Source organism: Mirounga angustirostris, unplaced genomic scaffold, assembly GCF_029215605.1.
Source record: "Mirounga angustirostris isolate CCGP_5_RB_7025 unplaced genomic scaffold, mMirAng1.0.hap1 SCAF_11, whole genome shotgun sequence".
NCBI lineage: Eukaryota > Metazoa > Chordata > Mammalia > Carnivora > Phocidae > Mirounga > Mirounga angustirostris.
In genome coordinates, this window is record NW_026991719.1 from 106,084,288 (window position 1) to 106,110,559 (window position 26,272).

The 26,272-nt window shown below is 36.4% G+C and overlaps 1 protein-coding gene across 12 annotated transcripts in view; it reads right to left on the reverse strand.

The window, feature by feature from the left end:
• The window catches only part of SMARCA1 (SWI/SNF related, matrix associated, actin dependent regulator of chromatin, subfamily a, member 1), a 786,408-nt gene that overhangs the window by 715,371 nt on the left and 44,765 nt on the right, over positions 1-26,272 (reverse strand). For 5 of the 12 annotated variants that reach the window (XR_010406252.1, XR_010406253.1, XR_010406251.1 and 2 more), the window contains exons 20-24: positions 22,267-22,389; positions 19,797-19,929; positions 16,308-16,426; positions 15,983-16,195; positions 2,800-2,910 (exon numbers count right to left, since the gene is read on the reverse strand). Coding sequence is in view for 7 of the 12 variants with exons in the window: in XM_045882241.3 (XP_045738197.1) it covers positions 1,626-1,697; positions 2,800-2,910; positions 15,983-16,195; positions 16,308-16,426; positions 19,797-19,929; positions 22,267-22,389 (771 nt within the window). In the remaining 5 variants the exon portion in view is untranslated. Of the gene's footprint in view, positions 1-961; positions 1,767-2,768; positions 2,911-15,982; positions 16,196-16,307; positions 16,427-19,796; positions 19,930-22,266; positions 22,390-26,272 lie in introns of those variants that run through there. The other 7 variants (XM_045882241.3, XM_045882217.3, XM_064574548.1 and 4 more) reach the window with 5 other exon arrangements.

Consider the following 26,272-nt stretch of genomic DNA (forward strand, 5'->3'; position numbering starts at 1 on the left):
ATTCCTAGGTGTCAGAACCCCTATGAAAAGACTGAAGGTGTGAATTTCACGGATACCCAAGTTTTGCCGGTGACAGAATCAGATAGGAAATGCAAAGGATTTTGGTAGGGGGAGGGAGCAACCCTTTAGTGATCCAAACCTTGTTTTGATAACTAAAATCACTTTCCTGCATTCCCAACTTTGCTTATTTGCTATGTGTTTCACACTAGATTCCAATCCATTTTTCCCTGTTCCCTTATAACCTGACCTTGATTCTGATTGATCACATGCTAACAGTTCCATGTGTTCCACGGGTTCTTTCCTGAGCCAACAGGCCTGGCAGCAGAGGCAGTAATGTAAAACATTCCACTTGTTCCCCTACATTTGCCAGCCATCTTTCACATACACAGGACCATGTGACTACTTTGGGACGATGAAATATAAATGGATGGGACATGTGTCACTTCTGGGCCTAGGTAACGAAGAACCTACATTAGATTCTTCAGCCTTTCTCCTACAGCAGCAGCTGAAAAGGCCACATGTTCCAGATGGTACAGCGACAGTAAAAAACATTGGAGCCTCAGTCAGCCTGGAACCTTGAGTGACTGTGTGGAACAGGTCCCCTCCCATTCTCATATCCTTCTGACCTGCATGGAATCTATAGTGTGAGCAAGAAATAAACTCTTGGTGTATAAAAACCTCTGACACTTTGAGATTGTTTGTTATCTGAGCATAATTGTATTCCTACAGAAGCCAGACCCCCTTCTTCTACATGCATAGCACTTATTTTGTACTCTTAACTTAGTTGTTAATAAATCTACATGTTATACCCAGACTCCTCTCAACTGTCTCTACGGGACAGAAGATCACTCACAAGTCAGCAAGCAAAGCTTTAACTTGCAACCAAATACACAGTAGTGAGCAATGCAATTCAATAAACACAACTATTTTTCTACTGCACAAAACACAGGAAATAATTAAATTTCTTATAGACATTTCTTTATTATATTTTCCCACTTGAATATTTAGAGAATAATTTAAATGTAATGCATACTGACAGCAAGCACAGTATCAAATATTAGGGTTTTTTTTTTATATTTTTCTGTTCTCACCCTTTATTCCTTCAGGAAAAAAATATTTAGATGACCTCAAAAGAAACAATTATTATGCTAATCACAGTATGCAGTAACACATACAAGCCCATACTCAATAGAAAAGAAAGCAACAAAGAAGTGAAAAAGTCTTTCTCCTCAAATCATTTTAATTCATTTTTCCACAGCCATATAAATTTAAAGTATGAAACAACAATAATACAGCTATAGAATCTAGGTTCTCTTTCAAAGCAGCGGCATATAAAACATAGAAAAGCTAAAACCTCAGCACAAGCTTCAAAAGAACAAGGACTGAGAGGATTTTGATGAAGACATGAAATGCACAAAATACAGTACACAAAAATACTAGAATGCATAAAATATAAAGCTACACATTTCAGGTAGAAAGCATTGTAAAATATATAAAATATGCAAGAAATCAAAACCAAAGAGATTTTTCTTAGAGTACCATGAATACACTGGAACTGGCAATTAGCATTTGAAGATGGGAACAAGAAAATAGCAGTTTCCCATTTAAAACTTTATTTCTAGGCTTTAGGATTTCACCTTCTTGACATCCTTCTTTCCAGAGCTCTCAGTAGCTGACTCTGCTTTTCTTTTCTGTGACTAAAATGGAAACAGATTTAATGTTCTGCTCCAATATGCACATTTTTAAATGGCCCAACAATGTTAAATCTAGGATGTAAATGCATTAAAAAAAAATTTTAACATGAATATTCACTTAAATGTTATACTCACAGTTAACGTTCTATATAGCCCAACAAAATATATAACCCAATGTAAAATAACCTTCAAAGATTTTTTTTTTAAGAAAAGACATAAAATACCCATCAAAAATAGTCAGCAAATGTCTACTTACACATGGTACTATAAATGTACTCTCAAAGAACTACTTAAAGTTTTCTGGCAAAATGCTATTTATGAATGTATTATTTTTTAAAACTGTATGATAGATATTAAAATACCATATTTCATATATTCTATGATGCACATTTCTTTTTCACTTTAGCATCTCTGAAATCAGGATGCATCTTACAATTGATGACAAATTAGTTACTTGGCAGCAGTTTTACTTAATGATACATAAAATAATGCTGTGTCTTACAATAGGAAGCATCTTAGACTTGATGAAATATGGTAGTTTACTTAACCACACTCAAATAATATGATCTATTAAAGAATATTTTAAATTGTAGCTATACAAGGCAACCTGACTAGATTAAAATCAAGTCATCTTATTATTCAACAGTTAATTTATTACCAAGTAAACCAAGTAAAGCTTTGCTGTCTGCTCAAAGTTCTCATTTGTACTCATAGTTCCACAAAGATCAGAAAACTTATTTGATCAAATCAGAACTCCCAGTTTCAACCTCAGCCCCATCCCATCCCCCCCACCCCTCTCCTACTCCCCCACGACAACCAGAGTCTCAATTCAAAGGATTTTACTTGCATTATACTTCTGCTTAAAGTCATGAGGAATTTTTTTAAATACTGAGCCCTGTTACTAGGGAGTTCCTAACCATATGTTCTACAGACAAATAGGGAATGCAGTTGTAGTGTATTCTTTTTCTGTCAAAAACAAATTAGCACTTCATAAAAACAGTTTTTATAATAGATATCATGTGGCATTAAACATAATATAGGCATTTTAATTATGTAAAAAAAAATGAGATCTACCTAAAAGTTAGGAAAATGCTGAAAATTTTACCATTGGAGTTTTAGTTGCCCGTTTCTTCTTTTCTGCTCTCTCTCTTTCCTCAATTTCCATATTTTCTTTCTCAATCAATGAAATTAGAGTATTACAGCGTCTCTGGAATTCCTAAACCAAATAATAAAAGACTTTTAATTTCTGCAACTGAGGCATAATCTTTAAAAAATAGTAATTATTTAATGGTATCATATCTGAAGTACAGAATTCCTAAAGTTGATGTACTTCAGAACAATATTCATACAGGATAGTAATAGATTCCACCAAAAAGATGGGGGGGGGGTAAATGTCATTCAATTGGTGAACGGGTAAACAAACGGTGGTCCATCCATACCATGAAATGCTATTCAGCAATAGAAAGGAAAGAACTATTGGTAAACACAACAACCTGGATGAACCTGAAGTGAATTATGCTGAGTGAAAACAGCCAATCTCAAAAGGTTATATACCATATTGTTCCATTTACAGAACACTCTTGAAATGACAAAAGTTTAGGAATAGAGCACTTATCAATGGTGTCCAGGAGCTAGCAAAGGGGGGAGAGTGCGTGTGACTATAAAGAGCTTGCATAAGGGAGTCTTGTGGTGCTGATTACACAAATCTACATGTGATAAAACTGCACCGAACCACACACACACACACACACACACACACACACACACACAAAGCGCATGTTTAACCAATGAAATCCAAATAAGCTGTATGGTTGTACTAATATGGATTTCCTGATTATGACCCTGTAATACAGTTATGCAAGGTGTTACCACTGGTTAAAACTTGGTGAAGGGTGAATGGAACCTTCCTATACATTTCTTTATAACTTCCTGTGAATCATTTCAAAGTAAAAAGGTAACAAAAATCATATAAACAAAAAAGGGAGGAAAGTCTTATTGCCAAAATAAGTTTTGGAAGTATTCAGGTTACAAATGTCACACAGATTTCTTTACTCCAGGGCTTCTCAGAGACTTAAGTTCCTGATGAGCACTGTCAAGCACTAGGTGGGAGATGTAGGATGCAAGCAGTTCCCAAAGCTATTCAACCAGCAGAAATCTCTTCTCAGAGGATGTCTTGCAGGATTAGAGTTCTGAGGAGCGTATCTCAGGAAACGCTGCTGTATTTGTTAATGCAAAGCAAACAATAGCTGAAAAGACTTTGCATTAACCTTGCCAATTACCTATATTTCACTGCCAGCAAATCAATGCATCCAAACTATAAACGGTTTTTATGAATGTATGGTGAGTATTAAACATATGATTCATTAATACAGGTACTCATACATATTAACCCTGTAATACTTAGCTGTATTTAAAGGAAATCATAGATAAATAACATTTTAAAGTATAATTCCTTTTCTATATAAGCAAAAATGTCTGATACATACAAAATAGCTAAACACACAAATGAAAATGCAGGTGTATTGGCAATTAAGAACCCCAACAAAAATATGGTCAAAATATAAGAACAGAAAACTCACAGAAAATTAAAACATCCAAATATTTTAAAATTTTTCACTGAAACTAATGATCAAAGAAATGCAAAGTAAAACGTCATCTTTATCAAATTGCCAGTGATATGTGCGTGCATGTGTATGTGGTGTACAGATCCAGTATTGGCAATAAGATGGGGATATAGGAGGGGGGGCGTGACTGGGAGGCTCAGTCGGTTAAGTGCCTGCCTTCGGCTCACGTCATGATCCCAGGGTCCTGGGATCGAGTCCCACATCGGGCTCCTTGCTCAGCAGAGAGCCTGCTTCTCCCTCCGCCTGCCGCTCCCCCTGCTTGTGCTCTCTCTCTCTCATTCATGCACACACGTGCGCGCACGCACTCTCTCTCAAATAAATTTTTTAAAAAAGGAAAAGTTTAAAATCTACATTAAAAAAAAAAGATGGGATACGGGAACTCTCATTCACTGATGATGGGATGCCAACGTTACTGCCTGTTACAGACTGCATTGCACCCCCCCCCCCAAATTCATATGCTTCCCGCAATGTGACTGTGTTTGAAGATAAGGCCTTTAAGGAGGTAATTAAGCTTAAATGAGGTTGTAAGGGTGGGGCTCTAATCCAACAGGACTGGTGTTTGTTTTTTTTTTAATATTTTAAAGATTTTATTTACTTGACAGACACAGCTAGAGAGGGAACACAAGCAGGGGGAGTGGGAGAGGGAGAAGCAGGCTCCCGGCTGAGCAGGTAGCCCGATGCGGGGCTCGATCCCAGGACTCTGGGATCATGACCTGAGCTGAAGGCAGACGCTTAACGACTGAGCCACCCAGGCACCCCAGGACTGGTGTTCTTGTAAGAGAAGGAGGAGACACCAAGAGGTACCTCTCTCTACACTCGTACAGAGAAAAGGCCATGTGAGAACACAGTGAGAAGGCACCATCTACAAGCCAGGGAGAAAGACCTCACCACAAACCAACGCTGCTGGCACTGTGAGCTTGGGCTTCCAGTCTCCACAACTGTGAAGAACGTCTGTTAAAGCCCCCCCCATTTGTGGTACTCTGTTATGGCATCCCAAACAGACTACTACACTACACTTTTCAGGGCACCTGGCTGGCTCGGTTGGTGCAGCATGCAATTCTCCATGTTGGGCTGTGGGTTTGAGCCCCACCTTGGGTGTGGAGGTTACGTAAAAATAAAAATCTCTAAAAAAACACACTATACCTTTCTAGAAAGCAATTTGGGAATATCAATGAAGCATTTTAAAAATTTAAAAATTTCTTTTGAACTAACAATTCCACTCCTAGAAATTTAATGTAAGGAAATAAGATGTATACCAAAATTTACAGAAGAATGTTTGGAGAAGTCTTATTTTCAGCAGGGAAATACTGAGAACTAAATTTCTGATCATGTGAAAGTGGAGGGGCACCTGGGTGCTCAGTCGGTTAAGCATGTGCCTTTGGCTCAGGCCTAGATCCCAGAGTCCCAGGATTGAGTCCTGCCCGTGTTGCGCTCCCTGCTCAGCTTCTCCCTCTCTCTCTCTGCTCCTCCCCACACTCGTGCTCTCTCTTGCTCTCTCGCTCACTCTCTCTCTTAAATAAAATCTTTTAAAAAAAAAAGAAAACAGAATACACAGACACATCTTACTGTATACATGTATACAGAAAAACAGCTGAAAGAATAGTAACTACAGCAGTATGAGTAGTCAGCAGCAGCTAGCTCTGAAAGGAGGACCAATGCTAACTTTTATTTTCATTTTCATGCTAGACTGTTTTCCAAATTTTCTGCAATGAACATTTAGGTCCTGGGCAACCTGTAACGCTTTTAAGAAATGGCAAATGGTTTTAACTTTCCAAATACAAGCCAGAAAAATGACATACAACATAGGAAATGATACATACAGAAAGATTATCAACTATCCAAGCATTTTCTATTCCTAAAAATTCAAGCCCAAAAGGAAAACCAAAGATAGTCTCTACCCAGAAAAACAAATCCTCCTTAATGTTTTAAAAATACTATTATTTATTAGAAATAACCTTACAAAGCACTGGCACATTCAGATTTCTCCTGCATCCCCAATTACCCAAGGTTAAATAATTTAGGAAAAAGAACATCTTTACTTACCAAAACAATAGTGGTATCTTTAATATGCAGACCAAATACTCTTCATAGCTTCACCCAATAACACACATACAAATTAAACAGCATGTTATTCAATTTATCTATTATAAAAAGGACTAAGTTGACCCTGATGAGATTTGATTGTTGGTTTCTAGGGAGACTATTAGATAGTCTTTATGTGAAGCTGATTCTTGACTCATTAAGCTGTACCCTCTGGCTGTTATTATTCTCAATAAGTACTAGTTGCCAGTGACTGCAGATATCTTCAGATACATGTTCATGGTTCATATGGGTGATTCAGAGGGAAAAAACTAATCCTTTTGAGACTGTCTCATATGCAGGGAAGTAGAACATCTCCAAATGATTATAAATAGACTGTATAGTAAGTTCTTACCTTCATTCCTTTTAACATGCCACTAACTACTCCAGACAGAAAAATACCCTCAAGAGAAAGGCACCAAGGAATGGAAGAGTGTGGATGTTACCTTCTTAGCATAGGTAATGTCACTTTCTCTACAGATACCAACCCCATTTTTTATTCACATGCTTAAGCACTGCCTAACTAAACAGATGGTATCATAAACAGAACACTAGCTAAAAACAGAAATTACAAAGCAAAAGGCCAGATTATCAATAAAATGGTGAATCACTTTTTGATTAACTATGAAAAATTTCATAATATCAAAAGCACCTTCATCTTACATGATTTCTCCTTTCACATCCATATTCTCCTAAATTTTTGTACGTCTTTATATTCTTATTTTCCTGGGGTTACAGGGAATGTGTCTTGTGGTCTCTGTGTCCACAATTCTGTGGTCTAATTATCTTTTACCATTTCCCAATGCTGGATTTAGGAATGAAGTTGGAGCGAGAAAAACAGCACACAAGAGGAAGAGAGAGGATGCAAAAACAATAAAATACCGAAGACAGTAAGAAAATGACAAACGGAGGGGTGCCTGGGTGGCTCAGTCAGTTGAGCGTCTGACTCTTGGTTTCAGCTCATGATCTCAGGGTCATGAGTTCAAGCCCTGCATCAGGCTCCAAGCTCAGCATGGAGTCTCCTTGAGATTCTCTACCTCTCCCTCTGCCCTTCCTTCCCCCATGCTCTCTCTCCCTCTCATTCTCTCTAAAATAAATCAATAAATTTTCAAAAAAATAAAAGAAAATGACAAAAAAACTGGTGTTAGTATCTGTGGCAAAAAAAAAAAAGTATTGTGTTTATACATGTGTGGGAGATACTGGATTTTTAAAAAGTTAAACAAATTTCTTCAGGGCAGGACTTCTCAGAGCTTTTAGTACACTAATGTAGATTGGAAATGTCAAGGGCAAGACAGTATCAGCATTTCCCAAATCTATTTGAACACAGAACCTATGTTCTGCATATCATAGATTTTCATATCCTAGAACAACATTTGGTCGAAACCAACTTGGGAGATGCTATGCAGGGTAAGAGTGATAAAGCTAAGTTTGGATCAAAGGACAAAGGACCTAGACACTAACAGTGAAGAACTTAGGAATTTTACTTAATTTAGCTGACAAAAGGATCTTATTAATGGATTTTTGAGCAGAAGTGGTGTAATCAAATGTGTATTTTGTACTCAGAAATCTTCCCTTGATACAGACTTTCAGTGGTGTGAGTTCATAAAATCACAGACTCTCAAGATTAGAAAGGATCTTTAAAAATCATTCAAGTTGATGCTGAATCCATTCTACTAGGTCTTTGCTAGTTAGTTGTCTGGCCTGTCTGAATTCTTCCACCAATGGGACTACCAATAGACTACCTCCCAAGGTTGTGTATTCTACATTTGGACAAGTTAAAAATGTTCCCTAATGCAGTGCTGCCTTATATTTCCCACAATGTGTTCTAAGTCTAATTCTTATAGACATAGAGAACAAGCTGATTCCCTCTTCTGTATGACAATCCTTCAAATACTCCAAGGCAGCTCTCACGCCTCCACCACAATCACCACCAGACCTCCCAAACACCTCCCTTTTAGGCTAAAGAGCCTCTCCCTTTATCCATCCTTCATTTCACACTTTTCTTAAAGGACTGTATAGCACTTATATCTACCATTGGTTATATAATTTCTTTCTTTCCTTTCTACCTTTCTTACAGTCTTTTAACCGGAGAGCACATCTTTTCTGTGAAGAGCCAGATAGTATGTGTTTTTGGCTTTGCAGACCGCACAGTCTCTGTCACAACTACTCAGCTCTGTGGCTGTAGCAAGACAGCAGCTGTAGACAATACATAAATGAATGTGTTTATGGGCTGTGTTCCCATAAAACCTTACTTACAGATAATAAAATTTGAATTCTGTATCATTTTCACATGTCACAAAATAGCTTTTTAATTTTCTTCCTACCATCTGAAAATGTAAAAATAATTCTTGGCTTATAAGTCATAGAAAAACAGGTCGGGATGGGGGGCTATGGTTTGGCAATCCCCGTTTTAAACTATAGTCTTTAGATTTACTTTAAACAAATTATGCTGACTCGGTTTTCCATACCTTTCTAATGGTTTGTGATTCTATTCAATGCAAAGTCACCCAAGTTTCAACTTTTGAATACTAGGATACATATCTCTACCTTTATTTAATAAATGATGAAATGTTTGCAATGAGCAGCACTGCCCCTTACTGTGCGATGATTATCAATCATGCCAGGCACCAAGTTCAAATATCCTTTGCCCCAATACTCAGCTTCAAAGCATCAATTCAAAAGGCACAGAAAGCATCAGTAGACTTGAAGTGACTTATTCAAAGAGATTAAAGAGGCTCCACATTACATTTCCTATGTACTAAAATCCTAGACACTAAGCCTACCTAAGTCTGAATGACAGAAGGTCTGTGCCTGTTACAGTTCAAAGTCAAAAGCAGGTGAATGAACAAGAGCAAAAAAAACCAAATAAATAAATTGCACTGCACATTTGCGCCTCTAAATCTGTAGGTAGTTCTATATAGTCAGAATTTTCTTCTATAGTTCTTAGTAAAACAAAATGGGTGTTTTTCTCCTTTGCTCTTTTATTAACTCCCTATACTTTACTTCCAGAATCAATACCTTCAACTGTACATTCTGTGGTATATTTTCCAAGTTCTTTGTCACTTTTGAACCTCTATCATACTTTAAAAAAGCAACAGCATTCTATATTAGAATCTCAGGGCCCAAGCATACTGACAGTTAAATGGGAGATAATACTCCAATAAATATATCCTATATTTCTCAAATAAGTATCAAACATTATGATACTTTTAGTTAACTGCTGCCATTTACACACATCATTATTTACAAAATGTTATTGTCCTCTCTTCGCAAGATAACACCTAAGTAAAAATACATAAAATGGACTCCTGTTAGTGCATTTATCATATTTCAGATTGTTAGAATAGTTCAGTCTTAAATCCAATACTATAGTTGCTAATAAAACACATGATATTTATAACAGGCTATTCAAACTTATGAAAAAATAAAAGCTTCAGGGATGACAGCCAAATAAAGTCTATCATTAGAAAAAGGTAGGTGAAAAGAAAAGAAACACTTGCTGCTAGATCTCTTTACTTTCTACCCAAATTTGATACAACCGTAGGAGTTTATGGGATAGAAGCCAACTGAAGTACAAAAGTTCCATGCTCATTTATTCACTGAATACCTACTTTGTGCAAGGTGCTATGCTGGTCCTTTTAGATATAACTAATTGCACTTGAATGTTAAGAGAACAGCAGTTTAAAAAAAATTAAAAAGACTCTGGGGCAGATGGTGATACATTAGCCAAGGGGTAAGGAAAAAAAATGGAGGAACAGAGGAAAGATAGAGATATAAATTTGGGAATTATCAGCCTATGTGGTAACTGAGATAGACATTTGCCCACTTCCACAGAACAGTATTTCTAAAATGTAAATCTGATCACTGTCACTGCCCTATTAAAGTCTTTCAATGACTCCCCCCATTTCCTACAGACTAATGACAGAAGACTCTGTACGGCAGACAAGGCCCTTCATAATTTGGCAGCCAGCTATTTACTCATCTTCCAATACTTCCCTACTCACACCCTACCATACTAACCTACTCGCAATTTCTGAATATGCTGTGCTTGTTTATACCCTTGCATATGCTGTTTCCACAACCCAGAATGTAGTCCCATGGCCAACTCCTAGTTTTTTAAGACTTAGATCCAAGAAGGACCTCTTCTGGGAAGCCGTTCCTCTAACCTAACCCTCAAGGCAAAATTAAGCACTACCTCTCCTATACGTGCCTCTGTATAGAACCTTTTTTAAAATTAAGGCAGAAAAGGAACATTTTAGTCTTTTAGATACATGAGGAACTATACCCCTATGAACATAAATATATTTTGTTTTTAATATTTTAATAATACTACAGTCAAGAAGAACCCATCAATATATTTTACAGTTTACCAATTTTACCAACAGTGTATTAATTCCTATTTTCACATTTCATTGTAATGCTCTAAGATATCAACATTAGCTATTATCACACAATTAAGTACTATTATATAAAATAAAAAGTCACAAGCAGCACTCTGCATGAAATTTCCTAGACTATACTGCATAAGCAACAAAAGTGTCATTGCAACTACAGAATAAGTTGGAAGTTTTTGAATTTGACTTTCATTTTTCTAAATTATCTATTAAAAAAATCCTAATTGGACAGATAATTTATAAAATATCCTGTACCAAACTGATAACCTAATTAACATTTACTATCACTGATAAATCTATAAAAAGGAAGCAAGCTAATAAAAAGCTATAGCAATATTTTCTAAAAAGTATTTTTTTCTCCAATTCTAATCAGGAATGTCATTGTCTTAATTTTAAATAAGGAACATTTTCATAAAGTTGTGATTTGAAAACAAACAGTAATAACGTGGAATTTTTATTACATTGTATACAACAGTATGCAATTCTTTCTGAGATGCTATCAGAAAAATTCATTTAACTACCTAAGGCAGGGTAATTGTAAACAACTCATTACTAATACTTTGATTCAACTCCAAGCTGCATGGCTACAGGCAATGCACACACAGCTTCTTGAGGTGGCTGAGAGAGGAAAGAAAAAACCTCCTCAGAGAGGCTAAAAGGCAAGAATGCTTTTTGACTAAAATTAAGACTTAAAGCAACCCTGCAAAGGATGCTATAAACGGTTCTATCAAGAAATGTTCTTTATCTCAGAAAGTTAAATTCTGCCTTTTCTCCTATAAGTCCTTAAAAGGACCTAAGCAGGTCTAAAGAATTACTGATTAAACTTTGGGTATTTTCCACATGTCCTTTCCAGTAAACTTGAATAATGTGCTACATCTTTTGAATCTTGATTCTTCTCAAATCTCCCAATCACGTTAAGTCTGTCACTAAATGAATGGAGATAATACCCTGATATTCATTCCCTAAAAGGAATGGCAAAAAAATTAGTGAGCTAATATTAGTAAACAGATTGGCAAGTATTACATAAAGGATACTATATAAACATAGTATTATCATTTCCTCTTACAGTCACTTGGTAAAGGTCCTTTTAATTCTGATCATCTTTGAATGTCCTAAGACTAAGACCCCATTATAAGATGTTTTCCTTTTTTTTTTTAAAGATTTTATTTATTTATTTGAGAGAGAGAGAATGAGAGAGAGCACAGGAGAGGGGTTGAGGTCAGAGGGAGAAGCAGACTCCCTGCCGAGCAGGGAGCCCAATGCGGGACTCGATCCCGGGACTCCAGGATCATGACCTGAGCGGAAGGCAGTCACTTAACCAACTGAGCCACCCAGGCACCCTATAAGATGTTTTTCTTAGCAGGAAAATGGTAAGGCAATTCACATGCTCTGAGCTTAAAAGTCTAAATTGATCATATCCTTCCTACTTGTTTATGTAGTTCAATAGCGACTGATTACTTACTTAAAGACCACACACGTTCTCAGAGAAAAAAATCACAATCCTTTTAGCACATAGAAATAGAACTAAAACTCATTTTCTCTTTTGTATAGCCAGCATTTTTAAATGGAGAAGAGACTCAAAGAAATCTTCATACTTTAGCTGAAGGCTTTCAAAGTCAGGCATATTTAGAAGTGGAGGTTCATGCCTTTAAGCACTTTAAGACTGTTACAAGTCAGAAGCCATGAATTCAGTACTTTGAGATGTCTGAGTAAAATATAACTACCAAGGTGTTCACTTTCTTACTGAGTATTTCACACTATTTATTGGTGTTTCTGGGAAAGAATCACCTTTAAGCAAAACTATGTTTTTTAAAGATAGCTTCTTTAGTAAGCTAAGTTTAAAGTTTACTCATTAATAAGATTTCAATTTGAACACAGTGACACACATAATGAATCAAATTACATCCTTCGTAGTTCTAAGATAGGATTTTTCAATGAAACAAATTAATTTTGGAAAACACAACTGCCTTTTTCAAGAGGAAGTTCCTCTTCCTAGACTGTGCATGTGATTCACTATACAAGAACAATTATTTAAAATAAAAGGGCAAAGAGATCACCTAGAATTATTAATAATCCATTCCTTTAATTCCCTAATGATTGATAATGCCATGAAATATTCCAAAAAGACAGTCTAACTATATGCATGTTCTAAAATATATCACCTATACTCTAAATCCAGAAACATAAGCAAAAATTATCCACTAACTAGGAGGGAAATAAAAAAAATATGATAGAAAAGTTAAATAAAAAACTTTGGATTAAAATATTTAAATATGAAATAAACTATTATATGTTCTTAAAGATTCTTTAGAAATCATAAATTCCACCTCCCAGAAGGACAGAGGTATCTTCGTTATTAACAGACAAAATAAAGGTTTCACTTCGCAATCATGTAATTAATTAGTTAATATCTGCTCTTTGGAAAATATACATTGGAGACTTAAATCTCTTGGTAAAGAAAGAAGTAAATGCTTTGTAGAAAGAAGATGGAGGAAAATAAGAATCTTTACAAGGGAGTTCAGAGACATCTAGTGGTTGATAATAATATACCGGGGTTTTTTTCTTAGAAAATAAAATAAGGTTATGTAGTTCTATAGCCATGTTTTTATTACAAATAATGTAAGGTTTTTCTTGTACTTTTGAATCTGTTTCATCCTCTCCTTTAATTTAATGATTCTAGAAACTGAAAACAGCATTAAACTCTCAACCTTTTAAAAAATTAGTAAGGTATCACTGAAATAATACTCAAAATTCAGCAAATGTTCTATCACATAAAAGGACATTTATGATCTAAAACATGATTCACTGACCAATGCAGGTAGGCATTTGTCTTTTACAAGTTGTTGATGCTGCTCTACATTAGATCATTACACACATAAAACTCCAAATGGCTAAAATTTTTAAATTCATGGCTTTTGAAAGTTCTCTGCTAAACATGGTAATAGATGCACTGAGCTAGAAGACACCTTAAAAGGCCAACTAGCTCACTGCCAAAGTCTTCAGACACTCAAAATAGAATCTCATTTTCAAAGCTAATAGAAAAGCTATTTACATTGTTCTTCAATAATCTATTTCAATGATCCAAAGAACCCTGTCAAACAACTCTTTTCTACCTCAAACCTCAGCCTTTCATGCTACAGATTCTTATTTTTTATTTTTAATTCAACTCTTCCTACTATATCTTATTAACATATATACCTCTTCATATTCTTTTGTGTAAGCACAGCACTTTAAATTTATCCCTATTAATTGTCATGTTGTGAGATTCAGCCTGTCCATCATTCCAATTTCTCCAGTTCCTTTTGAATCCTGGCTTGATCCAAAGTATTTGCTAGCTCTCCAGCATTATGTATTCCATCAACTTGACAGGCACATTCTAATAGTCCATGAACACTCTAAATTTATGTTAAAGTTTTAATACGTATTTGATCTTATAAAGCATCTGCCAAAATTAGTGTCTTCCATATAGCAACTCAGATTTTTCTTTTCTTTTTATTCAGCTTGAACTGAAAATATAAAATGAATCAAACAAAATATTAAGCAGTTACACACCCCTATTCACACTTTAGGCCAAGAAAACATTTATGATAGATAGCAACTCCTTAAAAATGTCCACTGTTGGGGGCACCTGGGTGGCTCAGTTAAGCATCCGACTCTTGATTTCAGCTCAGGTCCTGATCTCAGGGTTGTGGGATCCAGCCCCATGTCAGGTGCTGCGCTGGATATGGAGCCTGCTTAAGATTCTCTCTCGCCCTCTCCCTCTGCCTCATTCTCGCCCCACCTCTCTCTCTCCCTCTCTAAAAAAATGTCCATTGTTTGAATTGTTAGTTTCTGGTGCTTTTAATTTTTAGGCTATATAAGTCTATTTTTGTCTTAATTACCTCAGCTGAGAAAAGACTGACAATGCTAACATTAAAAATGTGTTGCATTTAAAAAAGTGTTCAATATCAATTTGAACACTGTCAAGCAGCAGTAGAATTTAACAGGAACACAATTCACATTAGAAAGTAATGAAGTAAATTGCATGAAGCTAAAATATCTCTCCTACTGGGGCGCCTGAGTGGCTCAGTCGTTGGGCATCTGCCTTCGGCTCAGGTCATGATCCCAGGGTCCTGGATCGAGCCCCACGTCGGGCTCCCTGCTCAGCGGGAAGCCTGTTTCTCCCTCTCCCACTCCCCCTGCTTGTGTTCCCTCTCTCACTGTGTCTCTCTCTGTCAAATAAATAAATAAATAATATTTAAAAAATAAAATAAAATAAAGTACCTCTTCTACTTAATTATATTGTCGCATGATATTCTTTTAAAGATTCAACTTAGGCAACAATTCCTTCTCATTAAAAATAAATCCTTAAGTTATTCACACAGTCTCAAGTATCACCTGCCCAATTACAAAGGGGGAAAGGTAACTTTAAAGTGGACAACGCTGGTGGTCATCAGATTAACCAAGTGATCAAACTTGGCATTACCAAGAGTGGGACAACCTATGTCAACGTGCCTCCTGATGTGATGTGATAGGAAGTACACATCACTTATGTCACATTCTTGCCCCAAATGCTTAACCTAAATCTAACAATGAGCAAATGAGATAAATGTGAGACATTCTACAAAACAATAAGCCCAAGCACCTTAAAAAAAGCCACTGTCATAAAAAACAAAAAGAAAAAAAGTTGTAGATTCAAAGAGAAAGTTGTTGATTCTAAAGAGAATCAACAATCAAATGCAATATGTGCACTTTGCCTGGATCATCCCAGCACTTTGGGAACAACTGGACAATTTTGTACATGGACTGTATACTACATGACATTACTGAATCAATGTTAACATTTTCAGGGAGGATAAAGGTATTGTCGTTATGTAAGAAAAGGTCCTTATTTTTAGGAGATAAATGCTTAAGTATTTAGAGATGAACACTCATGATGTCTGCAACTTACTTTCAATTGGCTCAGAAATCTCGATATGTAGATTTATGAATATCAGATACAGGTATGTGTTTCTGAATATAGATATGTTCCTGTATTTCTGAATGCAAAATATAGATACTATATGCATATATAGATTCTATGTATGCATGTACAAGTACTTATCTGGGCCGAGGGCAAAATGTTAACAATTAAAGAATCTAAATGAAGAATATATGATATTTGAAATTTTTCAAGATAAAAAGTTGAAGGAAATAAGTAAAGAATACATACCATGGCAGTTCTAGACTTGATAAACCAGTCAAATCTAAACTGAGGAGCATTCCGCACACACTGTCTTAATTCTTCATATACGTTTTCTCTATCAAAGCCCATTTTGTGTAACATACAAATCAAGAATCTGTCTTCTTCTTCAGTATAGTTCTTTCCTTTGCTGGTTCCATACTGAATACGCAATTGATGAAATGGAGCCTTGTATCTTGCAATCTGTAAATTAAAACAAAATAAACATTTTAACTAAATGTGCAATAAGTCAAAGCTAATCACCATGTCAATTAAAACAATCTAATAATAATTCGAAAATTATGAAATATAGTACCTTGGCATCCAGGGCTTTCTTGATACTGATCCTTCGTTGAATTCTTGCTTCTCCACGTTCAATCTGAGCCATAATTTTCTCAATGTCCTGTAATTCATTGCAACGTTCCCAAAATACAGCTGAAAAACAGAATTATTACTTTTCAATAAATGTACTACTATCTTAAGCAAATGAATCTGAGGAGTTATAGAATAAAGAATTAAGATTCTTTAAGATAATAATAAAGAATAAAGAATTAACAGGACATGATGCAGTGAGCTTTATACTGTTTAAGACTAAGATTCAGATTCATAAATATATATATATATTCAATTATTAAATACCTCTTTTTATTTAAAAGTAAGACCTCAACAAGAAGGTTTTAGGTTAGTGAATTCCTTTTCATGAAATATTACGGAATTTTTTTTTTAAGATTTTATTTATTTATTTGACAGAGACAGAGACAGCGAGAACAGGAACACAAGCAGGGGGAGTGGGAGAGGGAGAAAAGCAGGCTTCCCGCGGAGCAGGGAGCCCGATGTGGGACTCGATCCCAGGACTCTGGGATCATGACCTGAGCCAAAGGCAAATGCTTAATGACTGAGCCAGCCAGGCACCCTGGAATTTTTAATCATCAATCCCAAATGACTAGAATTTCAAAAGATACTACAGACACTAATTTAAGCTATGCTTTCAATCAAATTTGATATAGAAGGGACCAAACACATAAAGTTAAACAGAAGAGAGGGTGGGCATATAAACTTAGAGAACATAGCTTCCCAGCATGCAAAAACAAAAACGAAACCCATTATCAACAAGTCATTCAAACTTCCTATGAAGCAGCAATTTCTACCAAAACTCTTCACTTTCGGAACCACTCACTAAACTTAGGTATTTCCAGTGACCTGTATCTTGTTTCTAAACTTACTTGAAACAACCTTTTCTCTTAAAAGCAAAAAACAAAAAAACCAACAAAGTCACCCAAATTTTATATGTAATCTAAATAATTTGGCTGTATTGTCACGTTATGACTTCAGTGAAAGACCTTTTCATGGCATAGCCTACCTTCTCAAATTTTTCATTTTTAGAGCCTATCATAAAAGGAATGTTAGTGCTCTCTGACTTTTATTTCTGTGGGGGTGGGGTTTCAACAACAAACATTTATTTCTCACGGTTATGGAGGCTGGGAAGTCCCAAGATCAAGGTGCTGGCCGATTCCAAGTCCAGTGAGAGCCCACACCCTGGGTAATAGATGACCGTATTCCCAATGTGTCCTCACATGGTGGGAAGGGCAAGAGGGCTCTTTGGGATCTCTTTTATAAGGGCACTAATCCCATTCATGAGGACTCTACCCTTATGACCTAATCACCTCCCAAGGCCCCCATCTGCTAATACCATCATGTTGGGGTTAGGATCTCAACATAGAAATTTGAGGGGGAAACATCCAGCCCATAGCACAAAATTGGTACATTAGCAGGCCATTTTCTTCTTTGCACTGGACATTAACCACCCCTCTCATCATCACATGAGGAATTGTCACTCTCTGCCTTTTATAAGCACCTCTGTTCATTTTTTCATTCTCTCACTTATTCACTCAACATATAAACGCCTGCTATGTATAATATACTCACAAATAACCAATTGTATACACTTCTTCTTTTATTGCAACCACTTACATAAAGCCATTCCAATCTCCCCACCCTCTGACATGGCCCCAATTAAGCTGTCCTGAGCTAGTCATGCCACCAGAACATCTGACATGGTATTTTTTAATCACTTATTTTCTTGCAATTTCATCCACATTGATGCTATTTTGAAGAAAATTCTATTTCAGAAAACCTCTCTGCACAAAATCTCTCTTACACTCTTTTCATTCTATTCTTGCTGCTAGAATTTCTCTCTCTCTCATCTATTTTTTGCCCCCTCTGAGCCCCAAATGCCCTAAAACTTATGTGATAAAGTTTAAGAGTAATAGTAATGTTATGCTGGAATCAAGGAAAAGGAAGTTCATAAATTTGGTATTACATGAAATAAAAACTCAATATAATCAGCTTCTAAATTCCCTGGTAATCACCAGAAACCCTTTCAGATTTCCAAAAGAAAAAGTGTCTTTTCCCTAATGAATCTGGATTTCTTCAAGCATTAACACTCTAGATAAATTAAAAGCTGTTCGTAACTTCTATCAATTTTTGGTGTATTTATTAGTATCATAATGTTTCCTCCGGGCTATTTTTCACTGCAAAAACAAAGAATTTCAGTTGTTAAGCTAAACAGGTTTTGAGAGGTTAGCATAGAAACCTAAAACTACTTCGTAATATTGCTTCTATAAGAAAAAATGTTTTATATTCTAAACAGCTCATATTCAACTAAATTTGAAAGTTCAACCTATTTGAAAGTTAGAAATTTGCTGTTCTACATATAGAAAACTTGCCAGATAATTACCTATCTTTAATAAGACTTCTTTCAGAAGCCTGAGGTTGGATGTGCTGTGACATGGGAATTAGTATTAACTCCATATGCTTTAAAACCAAAGACACAGCTGAGTAAAAAAGGGAGATGATTCTAGAACCAATAAAAAGATTTATTCAACCAGTCTTTTTAGATCTATTCCAGCTTGGGGCGCCTGGGTGGCTCAGTTGGTTAAGCGACTGCCTTCGGCTCAGGTCATGATCCTGGAGTCCCAGGATAGAGTCCCGCATCGGGCACCTTGCTCAGCGAGGAGTCTGCTTCTCCCTCTGACCCTCTCCCCCTCATGCTCTCTCTCTCATTCTCTCTCTCTCAAATAAATAAAAAAATAAAAAAATAAAAAAATAAAAAAGATCTATTCCAGCTTGCTCCGAGTTAATGGAATACATATGACCTGCCTGGAGTTGACTGGAGCGCTGAGGGTGTCTGAGGATATAAAAGGGCCTGAGAGGAATTTTCTACTTCAAGGATGACCTAGAAAGACACTAATTCAATCCTCTGAACCTAAACTCTCAGATTTGAATTGCCCAGAAGAGGACCAAATTCCAGAGATGGGAAAAGTGGGAAACTAATTTTGTCAATGCTCATTCAATAGCTACCCTTGTTTCATTAGGGCTTTACTTGGCTCTATTAGCTAACTACTAAGGACAATAGCAGTCCATTTAGATAAATCTTATAATCTTTTTTGTGGAAATACAATTATATTTTATACTTTCACCTACACTTTATTCATAAATGTTTAAAAGATCTCTGAACAGGGGCGCCTGGGTGGCTCAGTCATTAAGTGTCTGCCTTTGGCTCAGGTCATGGTCCCAGGGTCCTGGGATCGAGCCCCGCATCGGGCTCCCTGCTCCACAGGAAGCCTGCTTCTCCCTCTCCCGCTCCCCCTGCTTGTGTTCCCTCTCTCGCTGTGTCTCTCTCTGTCAAATAAATAAAATCTTGAAAAAAAAAGAAGATCTCTGAACAATGATACAATTAAAGTGACACTAAAGAAATGAATAAGGTTACAAAATTAAACACTATCTTTAAAGGTTATATACAAACCTGAATATTCCATGACCTCCTCAGGGGATTTGCCCTCCACCTCTCGAGCTATATTATCAATGTCATCTCTTCCATACTTCTCATTAGCTTTAATAAACTGGTTAAAATCTCGCTTAGTCCAGTTTGTGAATCCCTGTGAACAGAAATTAAGCATCATCAGTACAAGTTAAATTAGCAAACCCATTTATTGTTTGACTTATTTCTATACAATGATACATTAAAACAGTTTAAAAGACTTAAAGTATTCCTCCTTACAAAATCCCAGGTTTTTTTAGAATCAGAAGCTGAGTGTTATAAAAATAACTGCTTTTCTATCATGAAGAGAATATACTTTTGTCCAAGTACTACAAACAGATTTATAGTTCCAAGATATTGTGTAGTTTTTAATTCTGTATTTTATAGATGCCTACATTAAAATACAAATGCAAGGATATAAAAATGCTAATATAAATAATGAAGTCCTGATATTCCAGTACTTCAACAGTTTTTTTCAAAGATCTGTTCCCATGTAAATTAAGAAAGGAATGTGATTGCATTAGATCAAAAAACACAGAGGAAAAAATCAGAATGCAGAAAAAAATGTGTAGCTCTTTACATCATTCCAAACTATAGGTGACCCTTGAACAACATGTGTTTGAACTGTGTGGGCCCACTTAGAGATGGATTTTTTCAATAAATACTGTGCAGTGCTGTAAATGTATCTTCTCTCGCTTATGATCTTAATACCATTTTCTCTTCTCTACCTCATCTTATTGTAAGAATACAATATGTAATTCATGTAATGTACAAAATATGTGTTAATTGACTGTTTATGCTATCAGTAAGGCTTCCAGTCAACAGTAGGCTATTAGGTAAGTTTTGAGGAGAGTCAAAAGTTACAGGAAAATTTTCAGCTACATGGGGGGTCAGCACCCCTAACTCCCATGTTGTTCAAGGGTCAACTGTACTGTGAATAAATAATTTCTATTCAAAATTGTATTCATAAACAGAATTTCTATAAACAGAGTGTTATTGGTCCCACTCAATTTCTTTATTAAAAGATAGAACAGTTTAACCAGTCAATGTTTTAAATCTCTTTGGTATTATTAGTATGTCTGTGAAGTCACAAAACCAAGAATTTATTTTCTACTCCTTATATCCCAACCCATAACAATGTGATATCCCTGGCTGTTCAAAACTCTATCCCTAGCCTTTAGCTGACGAGGATGATTTCTGGTGACCCCACATTTTATATCTTTGCCATGATTTTTTAAAAAGATTAATTATTTAAGGCACCAGAGAAAGATGTTTAAAGATGAATTCAACTACTAGAGGGGGCAAAAAAATTGATTTTACTTTTAATTACAAACTAAAGCAATTCCTCAGTTGATACTGTATATTCACAGTATAGTATACATTCACCATATACTGCAAGCCAAGTAGCATTCTAAGACCATAACTTTATTTTTATGTTCAGGAAATAAATTATGAAAATAAAACATGAATAGTTAAATGTTTTATTTTATTCTGTGGTAAGTCCTAATATTCAGCCAACTGCAATTACATTTTCAAACTAAACTTTATGACTTTCAGGCATTTCGCTCAAAAACTTATGAATATAATTTATAAAAATTTATTCAGTAAAATTACACATCATAACAAAGAAAAGACCTACATAATAAATAAGATATAAATATAAAAATTATCTCTCAATAATTAATGTGGCAACTTTCCTAGCACTGTGCCTTGCATATTGTTCAATATTGTTGAATAAATAAATCTTGCTGGCAACTTTCTATACTAAGGTGGTATCATACAGTACACGTTTATTATCTTGCAAAGGTCTTTTATGCTGCAACTTTTTTATCTTCTACGGATTATTCATCTTCTATAGATTATTTGTATATTGTTTCTACACTCAAAACTCATTAAAGCAACAATGACCAGAAAGCATTAATATTTTATTCAAATGAAAATGTTCCCTATTTAATAACTATTAGCTTTTAATTATACAATAATCACACCTTACAAAGTTTCAAAAATCTCTCACTGTTGTATTAAAGTTCTTCCTAAGACAGGATAAAAGGCATTTTGAGAATTATGAAATTATTCCATAAATAAAAGATTAGTAGAGTATAATTTCAGAGGACAGTTCACAATCAGTATAATAAATTTAAACTTTCAAGAATATGCTAGTAATTATTGCCTATCAGGATTCATACATGGATTAATATAACTGATAAAATACATGTCTTCATAGTAATAACTGACACTTATATTTTGCATTTATGTATTTTCTAGCATTTCCGAATGGGTGTATTCTACAAACGGGATGAAAAATAGGAATAGCTAATCTAAATGTATGTTTACAAAATAGCCTTGCGTGTTGTTGATGAGTCTAATCAGCTCATACAATAAAAGGTAAATGTGGCCTGTATTTTCTTTTTTCTACTAGTTAATTAGAAACACTTAGCCACTTAAAATATTTTACTTGTGTAAGAAGTTTTTCTTTTTCTTCAGTCTCTTCTGGTGTAAGAGGTTCAGCTCCATCAATCTTTTTTTGCTCCTCTCTTTGAGCCACAGCTGGATTTGGAATATCAGGATTCCTTGGGACCTATAAATCAAGAAATGAATTATAAGTAAACTGTTGAGAAAAACTGATTGAGGGTGTATATACACATATCAATCTTAGAGTTATTTCAACAGTAAACAATATAAAGTCATACCAGATTGACACATGATCTTCTCCACATTCTTACTACCATGATATTATCAAAATAAAAACCATTCTTAAATGTGTTGCATGGTATTTTAGAGCTAAACCCCTTGCTAAATGCCACACTATATTCTAGATTTAATTATAACTGTGGAACAAAATACATCCTTATAATATTGTAATACAGGGTAGTAACAATAATATCATTATGCCAACATCAACATTATACAATAAAATCTCAAGCCCAGAAGAAACAAGTTTTGCAGTACAAAAGAGCCCATATTCACCTGGCAATATAGATCAGGGTAGAGAAGTGCAATGCACCTGAAGAATGCATTCAATGCTCTGATCAGGTCAAAATGCAAAAAGAAAAGGAGTGCTTTTACTGCCTGCCAGGGTATGGAAAGGGAGAGCATCTTCATATAAAATGCAAAGACTGGAAGAAGTGAGAGGATAATGAAGAACCAAAAAAAAAAGAGAGAGAGCGAGAGAGAAAGAATATATATAAAAGGGGAAGGGTAGCAGAGCACACAAACAGCTATGATGGAACCTGCAGTCGAGAAAAATCTACAGTGGGGCACCTGGGTGGCTCAGTCGGTTAAGCGTCTGCCTTTGGCTCAGGTCATGATCTCAGGGTCCTGGGATTGAGCCCCACATCAGGCTCCCTGCTCAGCGGGGAGCCTGCTTCTCCCTCTCCCTCTGCCTGCTGCTCTGCCTATTTGTGCTCTCTCTATCTCTCTGTCAAATAAAAAACAAATCTAAAAAAAAAGAGAGAGAGAAAAAGCTACAGTAGCAGTGACCAACAGGAATTCTAGTGTTTTAGATACAGAACTGCAAATACACTGACACCTGAGAAGAGAGCTCAAGTCCAAAAGACTGAGGACAGAAGCTCAGCTCTCCAAGGAAGTAAGCAGTCAGCCATTCACCTGCATCTCAAAGCTGTGGCCCCTATGTTCCATGTGTCACAGTGAACATAGACAACCAGTACAGTTCAGCAATATGGAGCAGCATTCATTGTATGGAGTGACAAACTAAGTCACTCAGGCCAAAGCCTCACACCATTTCTATGTGCACCTGCAGTAACACTGTAGCACGCTGATTTAAGATAGCAGGTACATAACATGTGTGGTACATTTTACAGCATTCCATTAAACATGAAAAGGGTTGACACTAAGCCTTCCACTGTTTGATATGCACACCTACCACAAACAACTCATTCCCTAGGGATATCAGATAGTCATGGGTTTACTACAATGTAATTATAATACATATCAGAGTACATTTTCCTAATTGTTATACATATTTCACAGTTTGAAACAATAAAATTGTAACTTGAAAATAAAAATTTTTTAAAATGATTGCATCCAGTAGTTTTTTAAATATAAACCCTAATAACTGGGTTTAAAAGAATTACTGAAAAAACACGTTCATTTACAATCATCAGTACCACACAAATTAATAAGTACTGATTAAATGTCTATTATGTCCATAGCACTATGAGAGGTATTCACTGGAACATAAAAGCAGTAGACATGGTCCTTGCCTACGGGAAGCTCACAACCTAGTTGTGGAATTTTGAATTCTAAGGATTTGGGGAAATGGAAAAGAAGAGAGAAACAACATTCTAGGCTGGAACAATATGAGCAAAGCCAGGAAGGACCATATAGGGTCCTTCCTCACATAGACCTTCTGTCCTCATATAGACCATATAGGGTTTATGTCGAAAAGGAGTAAGAAACAAGGCCAGGCTGAGATAGATTTACAAGGGTTTTTTGAAATTACACAGTAGTGGGGCGTCTCAGTGGCTCAGTCAGTTAAGCATCTGACTCTTGATCTCAGCTCAGGTCTTGATCTCAGGGTTGTGAGTTCAAGTCCTACACTGGGCCCCACGCTGGGCATGGAGCCTAAGTAAAGAAAAAAGAAAAATCTATACAGTAGACAACAGCAACCACTAGAGATTTTTCAATAAGAGAAAAATTGACAGAACAGTACCATGCACCATAATACTCCCAGCTATAAGACTACACCTCTCTCCCTTGAGCTAGCAATCCTTTAAGCAGAAGGGGGGGGGGGGAGAAGGAGTCCCTTTCTGAGAACCTAACTATGCAAAGAGAATACCAGGTAGCTGCACTGTAGCAATCTGTTCAACTGAGAATAAACTATTGTTCCACTCACTTTGTGGCTCTGGTGAGTTTTCTGGAGCTATAGGGGGAGAAAAAACAATGCTAGGTATCTTCGAGAAGATATGTATAACAGTTATCAATATCACAACATCCCTGGAAAAAAAAAAAACAGCTTTTGCAGATGACTAGTATGCCACGCTCATCTGTCTATACTCTGAATTTAAACACAACACCTACCTAATTAAAGCACCCACCTTAGCTCAGGTCTGCATCCCCTGGTAAAGAATGGAAGAGACAAGGTTCAGAAAGAACCAACATCCAGAATGTACTCTTATTTGTCTCATAAATCCTCAGCTAAATATGCATATATATGGAGGACAAGGCAAGTCTTAAGATGATACTAAGACAATCCAAAATGAGGCTAAAGAGAGTACAAGGCTAGTAGAGTGGTAGAGGATGGATTTTCCTTCCACCATCACCACCACACCACCATACTCCAAGCCACCACCATCTTCTCTCATCTTTTCACACTTCAACAGCCTTCTGGCTGGTTTCCCTAGATAAACTCATCATTCTCTGTATTGAAGCCAGAGTGATCTTTTAAAAATGTAAATCTGATCATACTCTACCATTTAAAAGTTGCTTGACAAGGCAAATTACTCGACCTCTATGTGCCTCAGTTTCCCCATCTATAAAACAGGGATGTAGTTTCAGGGCTGTAATGAGGATAATGAGCTGATCTTTTGAAAGAACTTAGAACAGAAAGCAACACAAGTAAGGAACCACCCATTCCTCTGCCTTAAAAACACCTCAGTGATTTTCCTTTGCTCTAAAGCTAAAGTTCAACCTAATTAATGTGACCTACAACTAATGTTCAACGCTCCACATTATCTGACTACTCACTCACCAACTTCATCTCGCCCCTCTCCCTCCTTACCAACACTGGCCTGCCTTCAGTTTCCGAAGGGGCCGTCGTCCTTCCTATTGCAACACCTCTGTACCTATGGTTTCCCTGCCTGAGCTCCTCTCCCACACTTCCCTTGACTAATTCCCGTGTTGTCTCTCTGATCTCAATGTAATAACACTGCCTTAGGGACCATCTTCCTGATCTCCCAATCCACATTAGATAGGCATTGTCATGCTCCCTCATAGCACCCTCTGTAAGCACAGAAAACAAATAATGTCATTACTCTGTGGCATCAGCTTAATATCTGTCTCCTCCATTAGAACACAAGTTCCATGCACTGAGGGACCTTGTCTGTCTTCACTACTTTATCACCATTGCATGGCCTAGGACCTGACACAGAGGAATACTCAACAAGTATGGATTAAGTGAAAAACAGCCCTCATACTCCCTTCTCCTGTCACGGAGCTCTGGGAGGTGAGGAAGAGAAAAGAGTAAGGTGCCAGAGCATGGAGTCCATGCCGTCTTCCCTCTCCTCATTCATCCCTGTCCTCTCTTCTTCCACCTGCCTCCTTCTTGTCACCCTTTGCAGCTGTCCCTTCATTCCTCCCTCTTCTAAGGTTTCTCTCTCCTCCATCTCCTTCCAGTTGGCCACCACCCAACTGTGATTATGAGACCTCACCCCAACCACAAACTGCCTGTAATGAAAGGCACGGCTTGCATTAAAACCAGAGCTGTGGCAAGGATGTGGTGG